The 13,911-nt window shown below is 43.7% G+C and overlaps 1 protein-coding gene across 1 annotated transcript in view; it reads left to right on the top strand.

Moving 5' to 3' along the window:
- LOC102182511 (cytochrome c oxidase assembly factor 5) overlaps positions 1-13,911 on the top strand; it is a 31,596-nt gene continuing 17,685 nt past the window's right edge. The window contains exon 1 of the mRNA XM_005686277.3: positions 1-159. Within this exon, the coding sequence (XP_005686334.1) occupies positions 61-159 (99 nt within the window). The 5' untranslated portion in view covers positions 1-60. The remainder of the gene's footprint in view (positions 160-13,911) is intronic.

The raw sequence follows: 13,911 nt of genomic DNA, 5'->3' as shown, positions 1-13,911 counted from the left end.
AGGAGTCTGGGCCGTCTCGAGAGGAGAGGGTGGAGGCCGCGGCCAGCTGGAGGCGCAGTCATGCCCCGGTATTACGAGGACAAGCCTGAGGGCGGCGCGTGCGCGGGCGTGAAGGAGGATCTGGGCTTGTGTCTGCTGCAGTCTGACTGCGTGCTCAAGGTAGCCCGGCCGGGTGCTCGGATGACCGAGGCCCGAAGCGGGGAGGCGAGGCTGGCGGAGGGTCCCTGGCGGGCCCCAGTGATGGCTGAGTCGTGCCTCCGAGTTCGCGGTCCTAGTTCTCCACCGACTTAATGAACTTGGGCGAGTCCACTGTCGGAACCTGACTTCCCAATGGTGAAATTGGAGAAAACCGTGCTGCCCCGTTGGGTTTTTGTAAAGTTTAAACCATCTCGGGTGCAGAAACACGAAGTGCTGCTGCTCTCCTGGGTTCTGGAGGCATATAGGAGAGAATCACAGGTTTCTGGAGCCCTCGAAAATGAGAACCAGTAAATTAGCACATAATTACATGAACCTGCCATACTGTGTTGCCTCGTGAAACCTCCTTTCTCACTTCAGTTGTGGCTGAATAGATGCTGTATTTACTTTGTGCTGGTCTGAACTTGCTGAGTTCTGTGTATTCCAGGATAAGCTGTAAAAGAGGCAGCTTTTTTATTTTCACCACTTTGTATCTCGCGCCCCCTACCGTTGAACTTGTGGTTTTAGGTGCTGTGATGGGAGACATGAATTTGCTATCTTTCCCTCAGTACAGCCACAGGTCTTCTCTGGAGCCAATCTGATATCATGCGTGCCTTAAGTCGTTTCCTACTTTTTGCGACCCCGTAGACCCGACCCCTCTAGGCTCCTCTGTCCATGGGATGGTCCAGGCAAGAATACTGGAGTGGGTTGTCGTGCCCGCCTCCAGGGGATCTTCCCGACCTGGGATCGAACCCGTGTCTTTTGTATTTCCTGCGTTGGCAACTGGTTGGCTAGTGGTTCTTTACCGCTAGCGCCATCTGGGAAGCCCAGTGAAGTTCAAAGTCGACTGACAAACCTGGATTCTGGCGTTCAGTTCAGTTCAGTCGCTAAGTCGTGTCCAACTCTTTGCGACCCCATAGACTGAAGCACTCCAGCCTTCCTTGTCCATCACCAACTCCCGGAGTTTACTCAAACTCATGTCCCTTGAGTCGGTGATGCCATCCAGCCATCTCAACCACTGTCGTCCCCTTGTCCTCCTGCCTTCAATCATTCCCAGCATCAGGTCTTTGCCAGTGAGCCGGTTCTTCTCATCAGGTGGCCAAAGTATTGGATTATCAGCTTCAGCATCAGTCCTTCCAATGAATATTCAGGACTGATTTCCTTCAGGATGGACTGCTTGGATCTCCTTGCTGTCCAAAGGGCTCTCAAGAGTCTTCTCCAACACCACAGTTCAAAAGCATCAATTCTTTGGTGCTCAGCTTTCTTTATAGTCCAGTTCTCACATCCATACCTGACTACTGGAAAAACATAGCCTTGACTAGACGGACCTTTGTTGGCAAAGTAATGTTTCTGCTTTTTAATATGCTGTCTAGGTTGGTTGTAACTTTCCTTCCAAGGAGTAAGTGTCTTTTAATTTCATGGCTGCAGTCACCATCTGCAGTGATTTTGGAGCACCCCAAGTAAAACCTGTCACTGTTTCCATTGTTTCCCCATCTATTTGCGATGAAGTGATGGGACCAGATGCCATGATCTTAGTTTTCTGAATGTTGGGCTTTAAGCCAACTTTTTCAGTCTCCTCTTTCACTTTCTTCAAGAGGCTCTTTGATTCTTTGCTTTCTTCCATAAGTGTGGTGTCATATGCATATCTAAGATTATTGCTGTTTCTCCCAGCAATCCTGATTCCAGCTTGTGTTTCATCTAGTCTAGCATTTCTCATGATATCCTGTGCATAGAAGTTAAATAAGCAGGATGACAATATATCGCCTTGATGTACTCCTTTTTTGACTTGGAACCAGTCTGTTGTTCCATGTCCAGTTCTAACTTCTTGACCTGCACACAGGTTTCTCAGGAGACAGGTTAGATGGTCTGGTATGCCCATTTCTTTAGAATTTTTCAGTTTATTGTGATCCACCCAGTCAAAGGCTTTGGCATAGTCAGTAAAGCAGAAGTAGATGTTTGTCTGGAACTCTCTCATTTTTCCATGATCAAACAGATGTTGGCAGTTTGATCTCTGCGTTTTCTAAATCCAGCTTGATCATCAGGAAGTTCACAGTTCACGCACTGTTGAAGCCTGGCTTGGAGAATTTTGAGCATTACTTTGCTAGTGTGTGAGATAAGTATAATTGTGCGGTAATTTCAGCATTCTTTGGCATTGCCTTTCTTTGGGATTGGAATGAAAACTGACCTTTTCCAGTCCTATGGCCACTGCTGAGTTTTCCAAATTTGTTGGCATATTGAGTGCAGCACTTTCACAGCATCATCTTTTAGGATTTGAAATAGCTCAACTGGAATTCCATCCTCTCCACTAACTGTGTTTGTAGTGATGCTTCCTAAGGCCCATTTGACTTCACATTTTAGGATGTTTGGCTCTAGGTGACGGCAATGGCACCCCACTTCCATGGACGAAGGAGCCTGGTAGGCTGCAGTCCATGGGGTTGCTAAGAGTCGGACACAACTGAGCGACTTCACTTTCATGCATTGGAGAAGGAAATGGCAACCCACTCCAGTGTTCTTGCCTGGAGAATCCCAGGGACGGGGGAGCCTGGTGAGCTGCCGTCTGTGGGGTCACACAGAGTTGGACACAACTGAAGCGACTTAGCAGCAGCAGCAGCAGCTCTAGGTGAGTGATTACACCATCATGATTATCTGGGTCGTGAAGATCTTTTTCGTATAGTTCTTTTGTGTATTCTTGCCACCTCCTCTTAATATCTTCTACTTTAGTTAGGTCCATACCATTTCTGTCCTTTATTGAGCCCATCTTTGCATGAAATGTTCCCTTGGTATCCCTAACTTTCTTGAAGAGATCTCTAGTCTTTCCCATTCTATTGTTTTCCTCTATTTCTTTGCACTGATCAGTGAGGAAAGCATTCTTATCTCTCCTTGATATTCTTTGGAACTCTGCATTCAAATGGATATGTCTCCTTTGCCTTTTGCGTCTCTTCTTTTCACAGCTATTTTTAAGACCTCCTCCAACAACCATTTTGCCTTTTTGCATTTCTTTTTCTTGGGGATGGTCTTGATCACTGCTTCCTGTACAATGTCACAAACCTCCATCCATAGTTCTTCAGGCACTCTATCAGATCGAATCCTTTGAATCTATATGTCATTTCCACTGTATAATCATAAGGGATTTGATTTAGGTCATACCTGAATGGTCTAGTGGTTTTCCCTACTTTCTTCAATTTCAGTCTGAATTGGGCAATAAGGAGTTCATGATCTGACCCACAGTCAGCTCCCAGTCTTGTTTTTGCTGACTTGCTAGAGTCAGAAGTCTTGTTAGAGCTTCTCCATCTTTGGCTGCAAAGAATATAATCAATCTGATTTTGGTGCTGACCATCTGGTGATGTCCATGTGTAGAATCTTCTCTTGTGTTGTTGGAAGAGGGTGTTTGCTATGACCAGTATGTTCTCTTGGCAAAACTCTATTAGCCTTTGCCTTCTTCATTCTGTACTTCAAGGCCACATTTGCCTGTTACTCCAGGTGTTTCTTGACTTCCTACTTTTGCATTCCTGTCCCCTTTAATGGAAAGGATAACTTTTTTGGGTGTTCTAGAAGGTCTTGCAGGTCTTCATAGAACTGCTCAACTTCAGCTTCTTCAGCATTACTCATTGGGGCATAGGCTTGTATTACAGTGATATTGAATGGTTTGCCTTGGAAACAGGGATCATTCTGTCGTTTTTGAGATTGCACCCAAGTACTGCATTTCGGACTCTTGTTGACTGTGATGGCTACTTCATTTCTTCCAAGGAATTCTTGCCCACAGCAGTAGATATAATGGTCATCTGAGTTAAATTCACCCATTCCAGTCCATTTTAGTTTGCTGATTCCTAAAATGTCAGTGTTCACACTTGCCATCTCCTGTTTAACCACTTGCAGTTTGCCTTGATTGATGGACCTAACATCCTGTGTTCCTGTACAGTATTGCTCTTTACAGCATCGGACCTTGCTTCTATCACTAGTCACATTCACAACTGGGTGTTGTATTTTCTTTGGCTCCATCCCTTCATTCTTTTTGGAGTTATTTCTCCACTGATCTCCAGTAGCATATTGGGCACCTACCAATCTGGGGAGTTCATCTTTCAGTATCCTATCTTTTTGCCTTTTCATACTGTTCATGGGGTTCTCAAAGCAAGAATACTGAAGTGGTTTGCCATTCCCTTCTCCAGTGGACCACATTTTGTCAGACCTCTCCACCATGACCTGTCCGTCTTGGGTGGCCCCACAGGGCATGGCTCATAATTTCATTGAGTTAGACAAGGCTGTGGTCTATGTGATTAGATTGGTTCATTTTCTGTGATTGTGGTTTTCATTCTGTCTGCCCTCTGATGGAGAAGGATTAGAGGCTTATGGAAGCTTCCTCATGGGAGAGACTGACTGAGGGGGAAGCTGGGTCTTGTCCTGTGGGTGGGGCCATGCTCAATAAGTCTTTAATCCAATTTTCTGTTGATAATCGAGTCTATGTCATTTGACCTGAGGCCAAACTGTGGTGGAGGTAATGAAGATAATGGCAACCTTCTTCGTACAAAGGTCCCTTGCACACACTGCTGCGCTCACTGCTGCCAACCCTGCAGCAAGTTGCTTGTGGTTATTCTTGCATCTGGAGATGTAATTTCAGAAAGTTGCCCTTATTTCAAAGGAAAGACAACTACCCATATGGACATCAATGATAGTGCTGATTCATGATTTACGTTTGGTTCACTGGTGATGGCAGGGGCTGTGTGACGTGAAAGTCGCTGAGTCGTGTCTGACTTTCTGCAACCCCATGAACTGTTCAGTCCATGGAATTCTCCAGGCCAGATTACTGGGTCCTTTCCCTTCTCCAGGGGATATTCCCAACCCAGGGATTGAACCCAGGTCTGCCACGTTGCAGGCAGATTCTTTACCAGCTGAGCCACAAGGAAAGGACTGTGTAAGCTTTGGTAACTACTTGTTTAATGAGTAGAGGAGCAAAGTGCCTTGGGTGTTCAAGGGAGAGCAGCTTATTTTGCTTGAGAGTTTGGAAACTTCTCAGAGGAGGTGACCTTTGCTCTGAGTCTTAAAGGTTGAGTAGTAGTTCATGACAGAAAAGGCAGTGGCAGCCCACTCCATTGTTCTTGCCTGGAGAATCCCAGGGATGGGGGAGCCTGGTGGGCTGCCATCTGTGGGGTCGCACAGGGTCAGACACGACTGAAGCGACGCAGCAGCAGTAGTTGATGAAGTAAAGGAGTGGAGGCTCTGGTGGTTGTGGGGAGACTCTGAAAGAACAGCATGTACAGAAAAGTCAGGGAGGTGTGGGTGGGCCACCCAGAAGCTGGGCTGGAGGAGGAGAAAGGTTGCCATGGATGATGGCCCTGGTGTGTCGGAGTGAGGAGCTTGGGCGCAGAGGAGGACTGAGGAAAGAAACTCTGGAAGGGGAAGAGGACACTGGTGATAAGGAGAGCACTGAATTGGTTTTTGAGGTGATGGGTTGATTTAGCAAGCAGTTGAGTGCTAAGTCTGATTCCAGGGACATAGAGATAAATGATCTCTGGGAAGCTGGAAAACTGTAGGCAGAAATAATGACCCGGACGTTCCTTGCCCCCATAGAGTACCCGGCCTTTTTGTTGCTGAATGTGGTCAACTAGGAGAACCTGTTATTATATTTAGAAACAGTCTTTTAAATGGAAATGAGTTTGTAGTTTGTGTTAAATCCATCCTGAATGGTCACTTCAGCTGGGCTGTGAAGGGGCAGCAGTGAGGCAAAACACTGAGTCATGCAAACCCAGGAGCCGCCCTCCCTTCCCCCATGGCGTCACTGGCAGCTCCACCCCTCCCCATGGGCACTCAGAACAAGGGAAATTCTGCTGAGTCTGTGCCTGCTCTCTGTGGCAGCCACATTTGTGATATGGTTCTTGATTTCTCTGCTCCTTGAGGAACGAAGTTAACCCAGTCTTTTGACAGATAGTAAGCCGCACCTGAAAAGCTTCTGGACCTCACTTTAGGGAAGAATTCAACATAAAATATTTAGTTTTGGGGCTGCAGTGAGATAGTCCAGCAACTGTAGGGGCTCAGAGAAATGCCGGGTAATGATGATAAGGATGTAAACTCCAGTGGGGCTGGAGAAGAGACCAAGGAAAAAGCAGATTCAAAAGGCATCTTTCAGGTAAACTTCTTAGGATTTTATGATTCCTGGGGGATCAAAAAGGTTGAAAACTGTGCCCAGGAAGCTCATCTACAAGTTATCTCCCTTGTGTCCCTGTTAACAGCTTCCTGATTGCTGGCTTTTTCTCAGAATCACCTGGTGTTGGGGATGGAGCCCCTTAAAAGTACAGATTCCACTGCTCTCCTGTTTCCCTTATAAATGAAAAGTGTCCCAGCTTGGCTTTTGGACACAGCCATGTTTGGGAGTCAGCAATCTTGACCTCAGAAGGCAAATAAGCATGGGAGTATATTAATTATTTATAGATTCAGGTAAATGTTACAGAGATGGGAATAACACTGGCTTAAAATACCACAGAGAATTCTCTTTTTTGGTCTTGTGCCTGTAATTGGGGTCCAGTTTGATCCTGCCTTTCATGGATCTAAACACTGTTGATCTGTGGGGTTAGGTGCTGTGATGAGAGAGAGGACGTTGCTCTCACACTCACGGTCTGAGGATGTCATGCCGCCCCGTCGTCAAGCCTGGTGGCGTGGTGGAGTGAGTTGGGGGAGCGGGCAGGCCACTTTCCCTTCAGGACAAGCCCCGGAGTGTATTCCATTGGCTAGAACTTAGTCACGTGACGCTGCCCAGCTGCAATATGGCTGGTTAATCCAGCTCAGCCATGAAAGAGTGATTGTTAAGGGGCTGGAGGAAGATGAAGTAACATTTCTCTCCTAGCTGTTTTATCTAGATGGATCTTCCCACTAGGTAATTGGCAGTATGGGTTGAAAGCTTGTGAAAAAGATGGCATCTTAAATACGTTTTAAGGAAGCGTCAGTTTATAGATTACAGTTTTTTGTATAATTGTAGTCCTTTCTCTCCACATTGTTCGTGTTTGCAGCCTCATTACAGAGTCTGAGGGAGGAACAGTGCAGAGAAGCTTACTACTCGGTTCTGGTTCGCTTTTGAGGTTCACTGTGGTATCTATTGAGTTGGCCAAGAGCTTGGTCCAGGTTTTTCCATACCATTCTATTGCAGAACCTGAACGAACTTTTTGGCCAACCCAGTAAATGACCATTCAAATCTAGGGCCCAAGCAGCCATGAAGACTGGAATGTGGCCAAGATTCCTGGGATCGGGAATGCCGTAGATGTATTATCCTGTGGCTTTTTTCACAGAGAAGGCTAGGAGTGTGACTGGCACTTGCAAAATAAAGGTTCTGGGGAGTGACTGTGGTGGTGGGGTTATGGTGTCCAAACCTGCTTGAGGGGAGGCCCTGATGATGGACGAGCAGGCAGAATTTAAACACCAGGGGTTTCTACTAAGCAGTACTCCAGCCAGCCTCAGTAACATTTTTCTGAAGTGTTGAGAACTGGCATTAAAGCTGTCCAGTTCTTAGAGCACCTGATTGTAGCTGTCTGGGCTTTTAAAGTTACCTTTGAACAGAATCGTGTTTATTCTCAGACATAGGTGCTTGATTCATGTCGCATTGGAACTCTCTTTGATGAGGAAGATTCCATGATCTTCCTGTATATTGTCAAGTAATGCATGAAGCTAATGTTCATAAGCAGTACATGTTTTATTTATTTTTATTTTTGTAATAGTAACAAGGTGTTAGGTTTTGATATTTTTCCCCCCATGAATTGACAGATTAATGTCATTAATCCTCCTGTGATGCAGAAAATCCAAGTTCAGTCTCCTTTTTCTGGGTGGTATTGCATGCATTCGCGCTCCCGGGAAATGGGCCCCCTCAGCGCTGCCCCCTGCTCCCCTCTGTCACCTCCCCCCCCACGCTGTGTGACTTGCTCCCAGTGCAGGGAACACTGGCGTGGGCACACCCCCTGCCTGCTGTTGGAGGCGCATGTAGACAGGAATAGCTTCTTTAAAACCGTTTTATTTGTTTATTTTTGGCTGGGCTGCATCATCTTCACTGTGTGGGCTTTTCTCTAGTTGTGGCGAGCAGAAACTGCTCTCTAGATGCGCTAGCTTTAGACTGACTGGGCTTCAGGAGTTGTGACGGGTGGGCTCTGGGACACGGGCTCCAGGAGTTGTGCTTAGCTGCTTCTCGGCACGTGGGGTCTTCCTGGACCAGGGTGGAACCCTTGTCTCCTACATTGGCACCAGGGAAACCCTGGCAGGAATATCTTGTATTTACTTTCAACCTCCTGCTAAACTGATCTGGGGCAGTTCTGATTTTTTTTTTTTAATGGAGTAGTCCTTATGGGTGTTTAGTTACTAGACAAATTAGAGGGTATGGCCTTCAAAAAGAAATTTTACAGTAGTTAAATTTTAGTCTTGCCTCTCTGAATTGTAAGATATACTTTCTGTAGGTGCTTCCACGTGTCCCATATGTTTAAGTGCCTTTGTGTTAAGTTCAATTCATGGCTGTATATTTGTTCAAAATATTTTAAGATAATGAACACGTAATATTAGGATTTATATCCGACATTTGTTGTTGTCCAGTCACTGAGTCCTTTCTGACCCCATGGATTGCAGCATGCCAGGCTCTACTCTCTTCCCATATCTTGCAGATTTTGCTTCGATTCATGTCCAATGAGTTGGTGATGCCATCCAACCATCTTATCCTCTGCCGCTCCCTTCTCCTTTTGCCTTCAGTCTTTCCCAGCATCAGGGTCCTTTCCAGTGAATTGGCTGTTCATGTCAGGTAGCCAGAGTATTAGAGCTTCAGCTTCAGCACCAGCCCCTCCAACGTCCTTCCAGTCAGGGCTGATTTCCTTTAGGATTGGCGGTTTGATCTTGCAGTCCAGGGGCTCTCAAGAGTCTTCTCCAGCATAAGAGTGTGAAAGGCTCGGTTCTTCGGCGTCAGCCTTCTGTGGGCCAGCTCTCCCATCTGTACATACCTAGAGGAACCATAGCTTTGGCTGTATGGACCTTTGTCGGCAGAGTGATGTCTCCTCTTTTTAATATGCTGACTAGGTTTGTCATTGCTTTTCTTCCAAGGAGCAAGCGTCCTCATGGCTGCAGTCACTGTCCACAGTGATTTTGGAGGCCAAGAAAATAAAGTCTGTCACTGCTTCCACTTTTCCCCCTTCTATTTGCCTTGAAGTAATGGGACTGGATGCCATGATCTTAGTTTTTTGAATGTTGAGTTTTAAGCCAGCTTTTTCATTCTCTTCTTTCACCCTCATCAAGAGGCTCTTTAGTTCCTCTTCACTTTCTGCCATTTTTGTGGTATCATCTGTATATCTGAAATTGTTGATATTTCTTCTAGCAATCTTGATTCCAGCTTGTGCTTCATTCAGCCTGGCATTTCGCGTGATGTACTGTGCAGAGAATTTAAATAAGCAGGGTGACAGTATACAGCCGTGTTGTATTCCTTAACCAATTTTGACCCAGTGTGGTGTTCCATGTCCAGTTCTGTTTTGTTTTGTTTTTAACTAATTAATTTTTAAATTGAAGTATAATTGCTTTACAGAATTTTGTTGTTTTCTGCCAAATATCAACATGAATCAGCCATAGGTATACATACATCCCCTCCCTCCTGAGCCTTCTTATCTCCCTCCCCATCCCACCCCTCTAGGCCTTTATAGAACCCCTGTTTGAGTTCGCTGAGTCATATAGCAAACTCCCGTTGGCATTCTATTATACACATGGGAATGTAAGGGAGAAAACAATGGCAAATGAAACATTGCCATTGTTACTCTCTCCATACATCTCACCCTGTCCTTCCTCTCCCCGCCCCTTGTGTCCATAAGTCTGTTCTCTATGTCTGTTTCTCCACTGCTGCCCTGTAAATAAATTAATTGGTACCATCTTTCTAGATTCCATATATATGCCTCAGTAGACAATATTTACCTTTGTGTTTCTGACTTAACTTCACTCTGTGTAATAGGCCCTAGTCTCATCCACCTCAGAGCTGACTCCGATGTGTTCGTTTTGATGGCTGAGTCACATTCCATTGTGTATGTGTGCCACAGCCTCTTTACCCAGCCATCTGTCTGTGGACATCCAGGCTGCGTCCATGTCCTAGCTACTGTAGATAATGCTGCGGGAACACTGGGGCACACGCGTCGGTGTCTTTTCCAGTTTTGGTCTCCTCAGGGTAGATGCCTAGTAGTGGGATTGCTGGGTCATACATTGGTTGTATTCCGAGCTTTTTAAGGGCTCTATAGCATCTTTGACAGTGGCTATATCAGTTTACATTCCCACCAACAGTGCAGGAGGGTTCCCTTTTCTCCACACCCTCTCCAGCATTTATTGTTGGTAGACTTTTGGATGGTGGCAATTCTGGCTAGTGTGAGGTGGTATGTCATTGTGGTTTTGATTTGCGTTTCTCTAATAATGAGTGATGTTGAACATCTTTTCATGTGTTTGTTAGCCATCTGTATGTCTTTGGAGAAATGTCTGTTTAGATCTTTTCCCCACTTTTTGATTGGGTTGTTTGTTTTTCTGGCATTGAATTGTATGAGCTGCTTGTATATTTTGGAAATTAATCCTTTGTCGGTTGTTTCATTTGCCATTGTTTTCTCCCTTTCTAAGGGTTGTCTTTTCACTTTGTTTATAGTTTACTTTGCTGTGCAAAAGCTTTTAAGTTTAGTTAGATCCCACTTGTTTTGATTTTTATTTCCATTACTCTAGGAGGTGGGTCATAGAGTATCTTGCTTTGATTTATGTCATTGAGTGTTCTGCCTATGTTTTCCTCTAAGAGTTTTATAGATTCTGGTCTTACATTTAGGTCTTTAATCCATTTTGAGTTTATCTTTGTGTTTAGTGTTAGAAGTGTTCTAATTTCATTCTTTTACATGTAGCTGTCCAGTTTTCCCAGCACCATTTATTGAAAAGGCTGTCTTTGCCCCATTGTATATTCTTGCCTCCTTTGTCAAAAATAAGGTACCCATAGGTGCATGGGTTTAACCTCTGGGCTGTCTATCTTGTGTCATTGGTCTATATTTCTCTTTCTGTGCCAGTACCATACTGTCTTGATGACTGTAGCTTCGTAGTGTATTCTGAAGTCAGGAAGGTTGATTCCTCCAGCTTCTTTCATCTTTCTTAAGACTGCTTTGGCTATTCGGGGTCTTTTGTGTTTCCATATGAATTGTGAAATTTTTTGTTGTAGTTCTGTGAAACATGCCTTTGGTGATTTGATAGGGGTCTTGTTGAGTCTGTAGATTGCATTTGGTAGTTCAGTCATTTTCACAATATTGATTCTTCCAACCCAGGGACATGGGATATCTCTCCCTCTGTTTATGTCATCTCATTTCTTTCATCAGTGTCTTGTAATTTTCCGCATGCAGTTCTTTTGTCTCCTTGCTGCTGCTGCTGCGTAGTCGCTCAGTCGTGTCTGACTCTGTGCGACCCCACAGGCGGCAGCCCACCAGGCTCCTCTGTCCCTGGGATTCTCCAGGCAAGAACAGTGGAGTGGGTTGCCATTGCCTTCTCCATTTGTCTCGTTAGGTAGGTTTATTCCTAGATATTTTATTCTTTTTGTTGTAGTGGTGAATGAGATTGATTGCTTAATTTCTCTTTCTGATTTTTTTTTGCTGTTGTTAGTATAGGGGAATGCAAGTGATTTCTGTGTATTGATTTTGTTTCCTGTGACTTTGCTAAATTCACTGATTAGTTCTAGTAATTTTCTCATAGTCTCTTCAGAGTTTTCTACGTATAGTATTATGTCATCTGCAAACAGGGAGTTTTATTTCTTCTCTTCCGATCTGGATTCCCTTTATTTCTTTTTTTTCTCTGATTGTCATAGATAGGACTTATAAAACTATGGTGAATAATAGTGGTATGAGTGGAACCCCTCGTTTTGCATTTGATCTTAGAGGGAATGCTTTCTGCATTTCACCATTGAGAATAGTGTTTGCTATGGGCCTTTATTAAGTTGAGGTAGGTTCTTTTCTGCCCATTTTTTCAAGAGTTTTTATCATAAATGGGTGCTGAATTTTATCAAAGACCTTTTCTGCATCTGTTGAGATTATCATATGGTTTTTATCTTTTAATTTGTTAATATGGTGTATCACATTAATTGATTTGCATATATTGAAGAATCCTTGCATCCCTGGAATAAACCCAACTTGATCATGGTGTATGAGCTTTTAAATGTGTTATCGAATTCTGTTTCCTAGAGATTTGTTGAGGATTTTTGCATCTATGTTCATCAGTTATATTGGCCTGTAATTTACTTTTTTTATGTTGTCTTTGCCGGGTTTTAGTATCAGGGTGATGGTGGCCTTGTAGAATGTTTTTGGATGTGTTCCTTCCTCTTCAGTTTTTTGAAAGAGTTTTAGAAGGATAGGCATTAGCTCTTGTCTAAATATTTGATAGAATTCACCTGTGAAAGCATCTTGCCATGGGCTTTTGTTTTTTGAGAGGTTTTTGATCACAGTTTTGATTTCAGTGCTTGTAATTGGGTGGTTCATAATTTCTGTTTCTCCTGGTTCAGTCTTGTATGATCAAACTTTTCTAAAAACCTGTCCGTTTCTTCCAGGCCGTCCGTTGTATTGCCGTATAGTTACTCATAACAGTGTCTTAGAGTCCTTTGTATTTCTGCATTGTCTGTTGTAACCTCTCCTCCTTTTCTAATTCTGTTGATTTGATTCCTCTCTTTTTTCCTTGATGAGTCTGGCTGAAGCTTTGTCAATTTTGTTTATCTTCTCAAAGAACCAGCTTTTAGTTCTATTAATCTTCACTATTGTTTCTTAAATTACCTCCTCGTTTGTTTCTGCTCTGACCTTTATGCTTTCTTTCCTTCTGCTAACTTTGGTTTTTGTTGCTGTTCTTTTTCCAGTTGTTCTAGGTGTAAAGTTGTCTACTCACTGTTTTTCTTGTTTCTCGAGGTAGGGCTGTATTGCATAAACTTCCCTCTTAGAACTGCTTTTGCTGCAGCCATAGGTTTTGAGTTACCAAGTTTCCATTGTCATTTGTTTCTAGGAATTTTTTATTTCCCTTTTGATTTCTTCAGTAACCTGTTCGTTATTTGGAAGCGTATTGTTTAATCTCCATGTGTTTGTGTTTTTAGTCATTTTCTTGTAATTGATATCTAGTCTTAAATTTACTGAGGCTTGACTTGTGACCCAAGATGTGGTCTATCCTGGAGAATGTTCCATGTGCACTTGAGAAGAAAGTGTATTCTTCTGCAATTGAATGGAATGTCCTGAAGATACCAGTGAGATCCACCTGGTCTAATGTGTCATTTAAGGCTTGTGTCTCCTTATTAATTTTCTGTTTTGATGATCTCCATTGGTGTGAGTGGGGTGTTAGTCTCCTACTATTATGTGTTACTGTCAATTTCTCCTTTTGTGTCTAGTTGTGTTTTGTCTTATGTATTGAGGTGCTTCTGTATTGGGTGCATAGAAATTTACAATTGTTATGTCTTCCCTTTGGACTGATACCATGATCATTATGTAGTGTCCTTTTTTATCTCTTGTAATATTCTTTACTTTTAGGTCTATGTTGTATGATATGAGGATCGCTTCCCTAGCTTTCTTTTGATTTCCACTTGCATGGAATATATTTTTCGATCCTCTTCCTTTCAGTGTGTATGTGTGTTTAGGTCTGAAGTGGGTTTCTTGTTGACAGCATATATATGGGTCTTGAATGTATCCAATCAGCCAGTCCGTGTCTTTTGGTAGGAGCATTTAATCCATTTACATTCAAAGTAATTATCGATATATACGTCCC

This window comes from Capra hircus, chromosome 11 (assembly GCF_001704415.2).
Source record: "Capra hircus breed San Clemente chromosome 11, ASM170441v1, whole genome shotgun sequence".
Classification (NCBI taxonomy): Eukaryota; Metazoa; Chordata; class Mammalia; order Artiodactyla; family Bovidae; genus Capra; species Capra hircus.
This window is presented reverse-complemented; position numbering and strand designations above follow the sequence as displayed.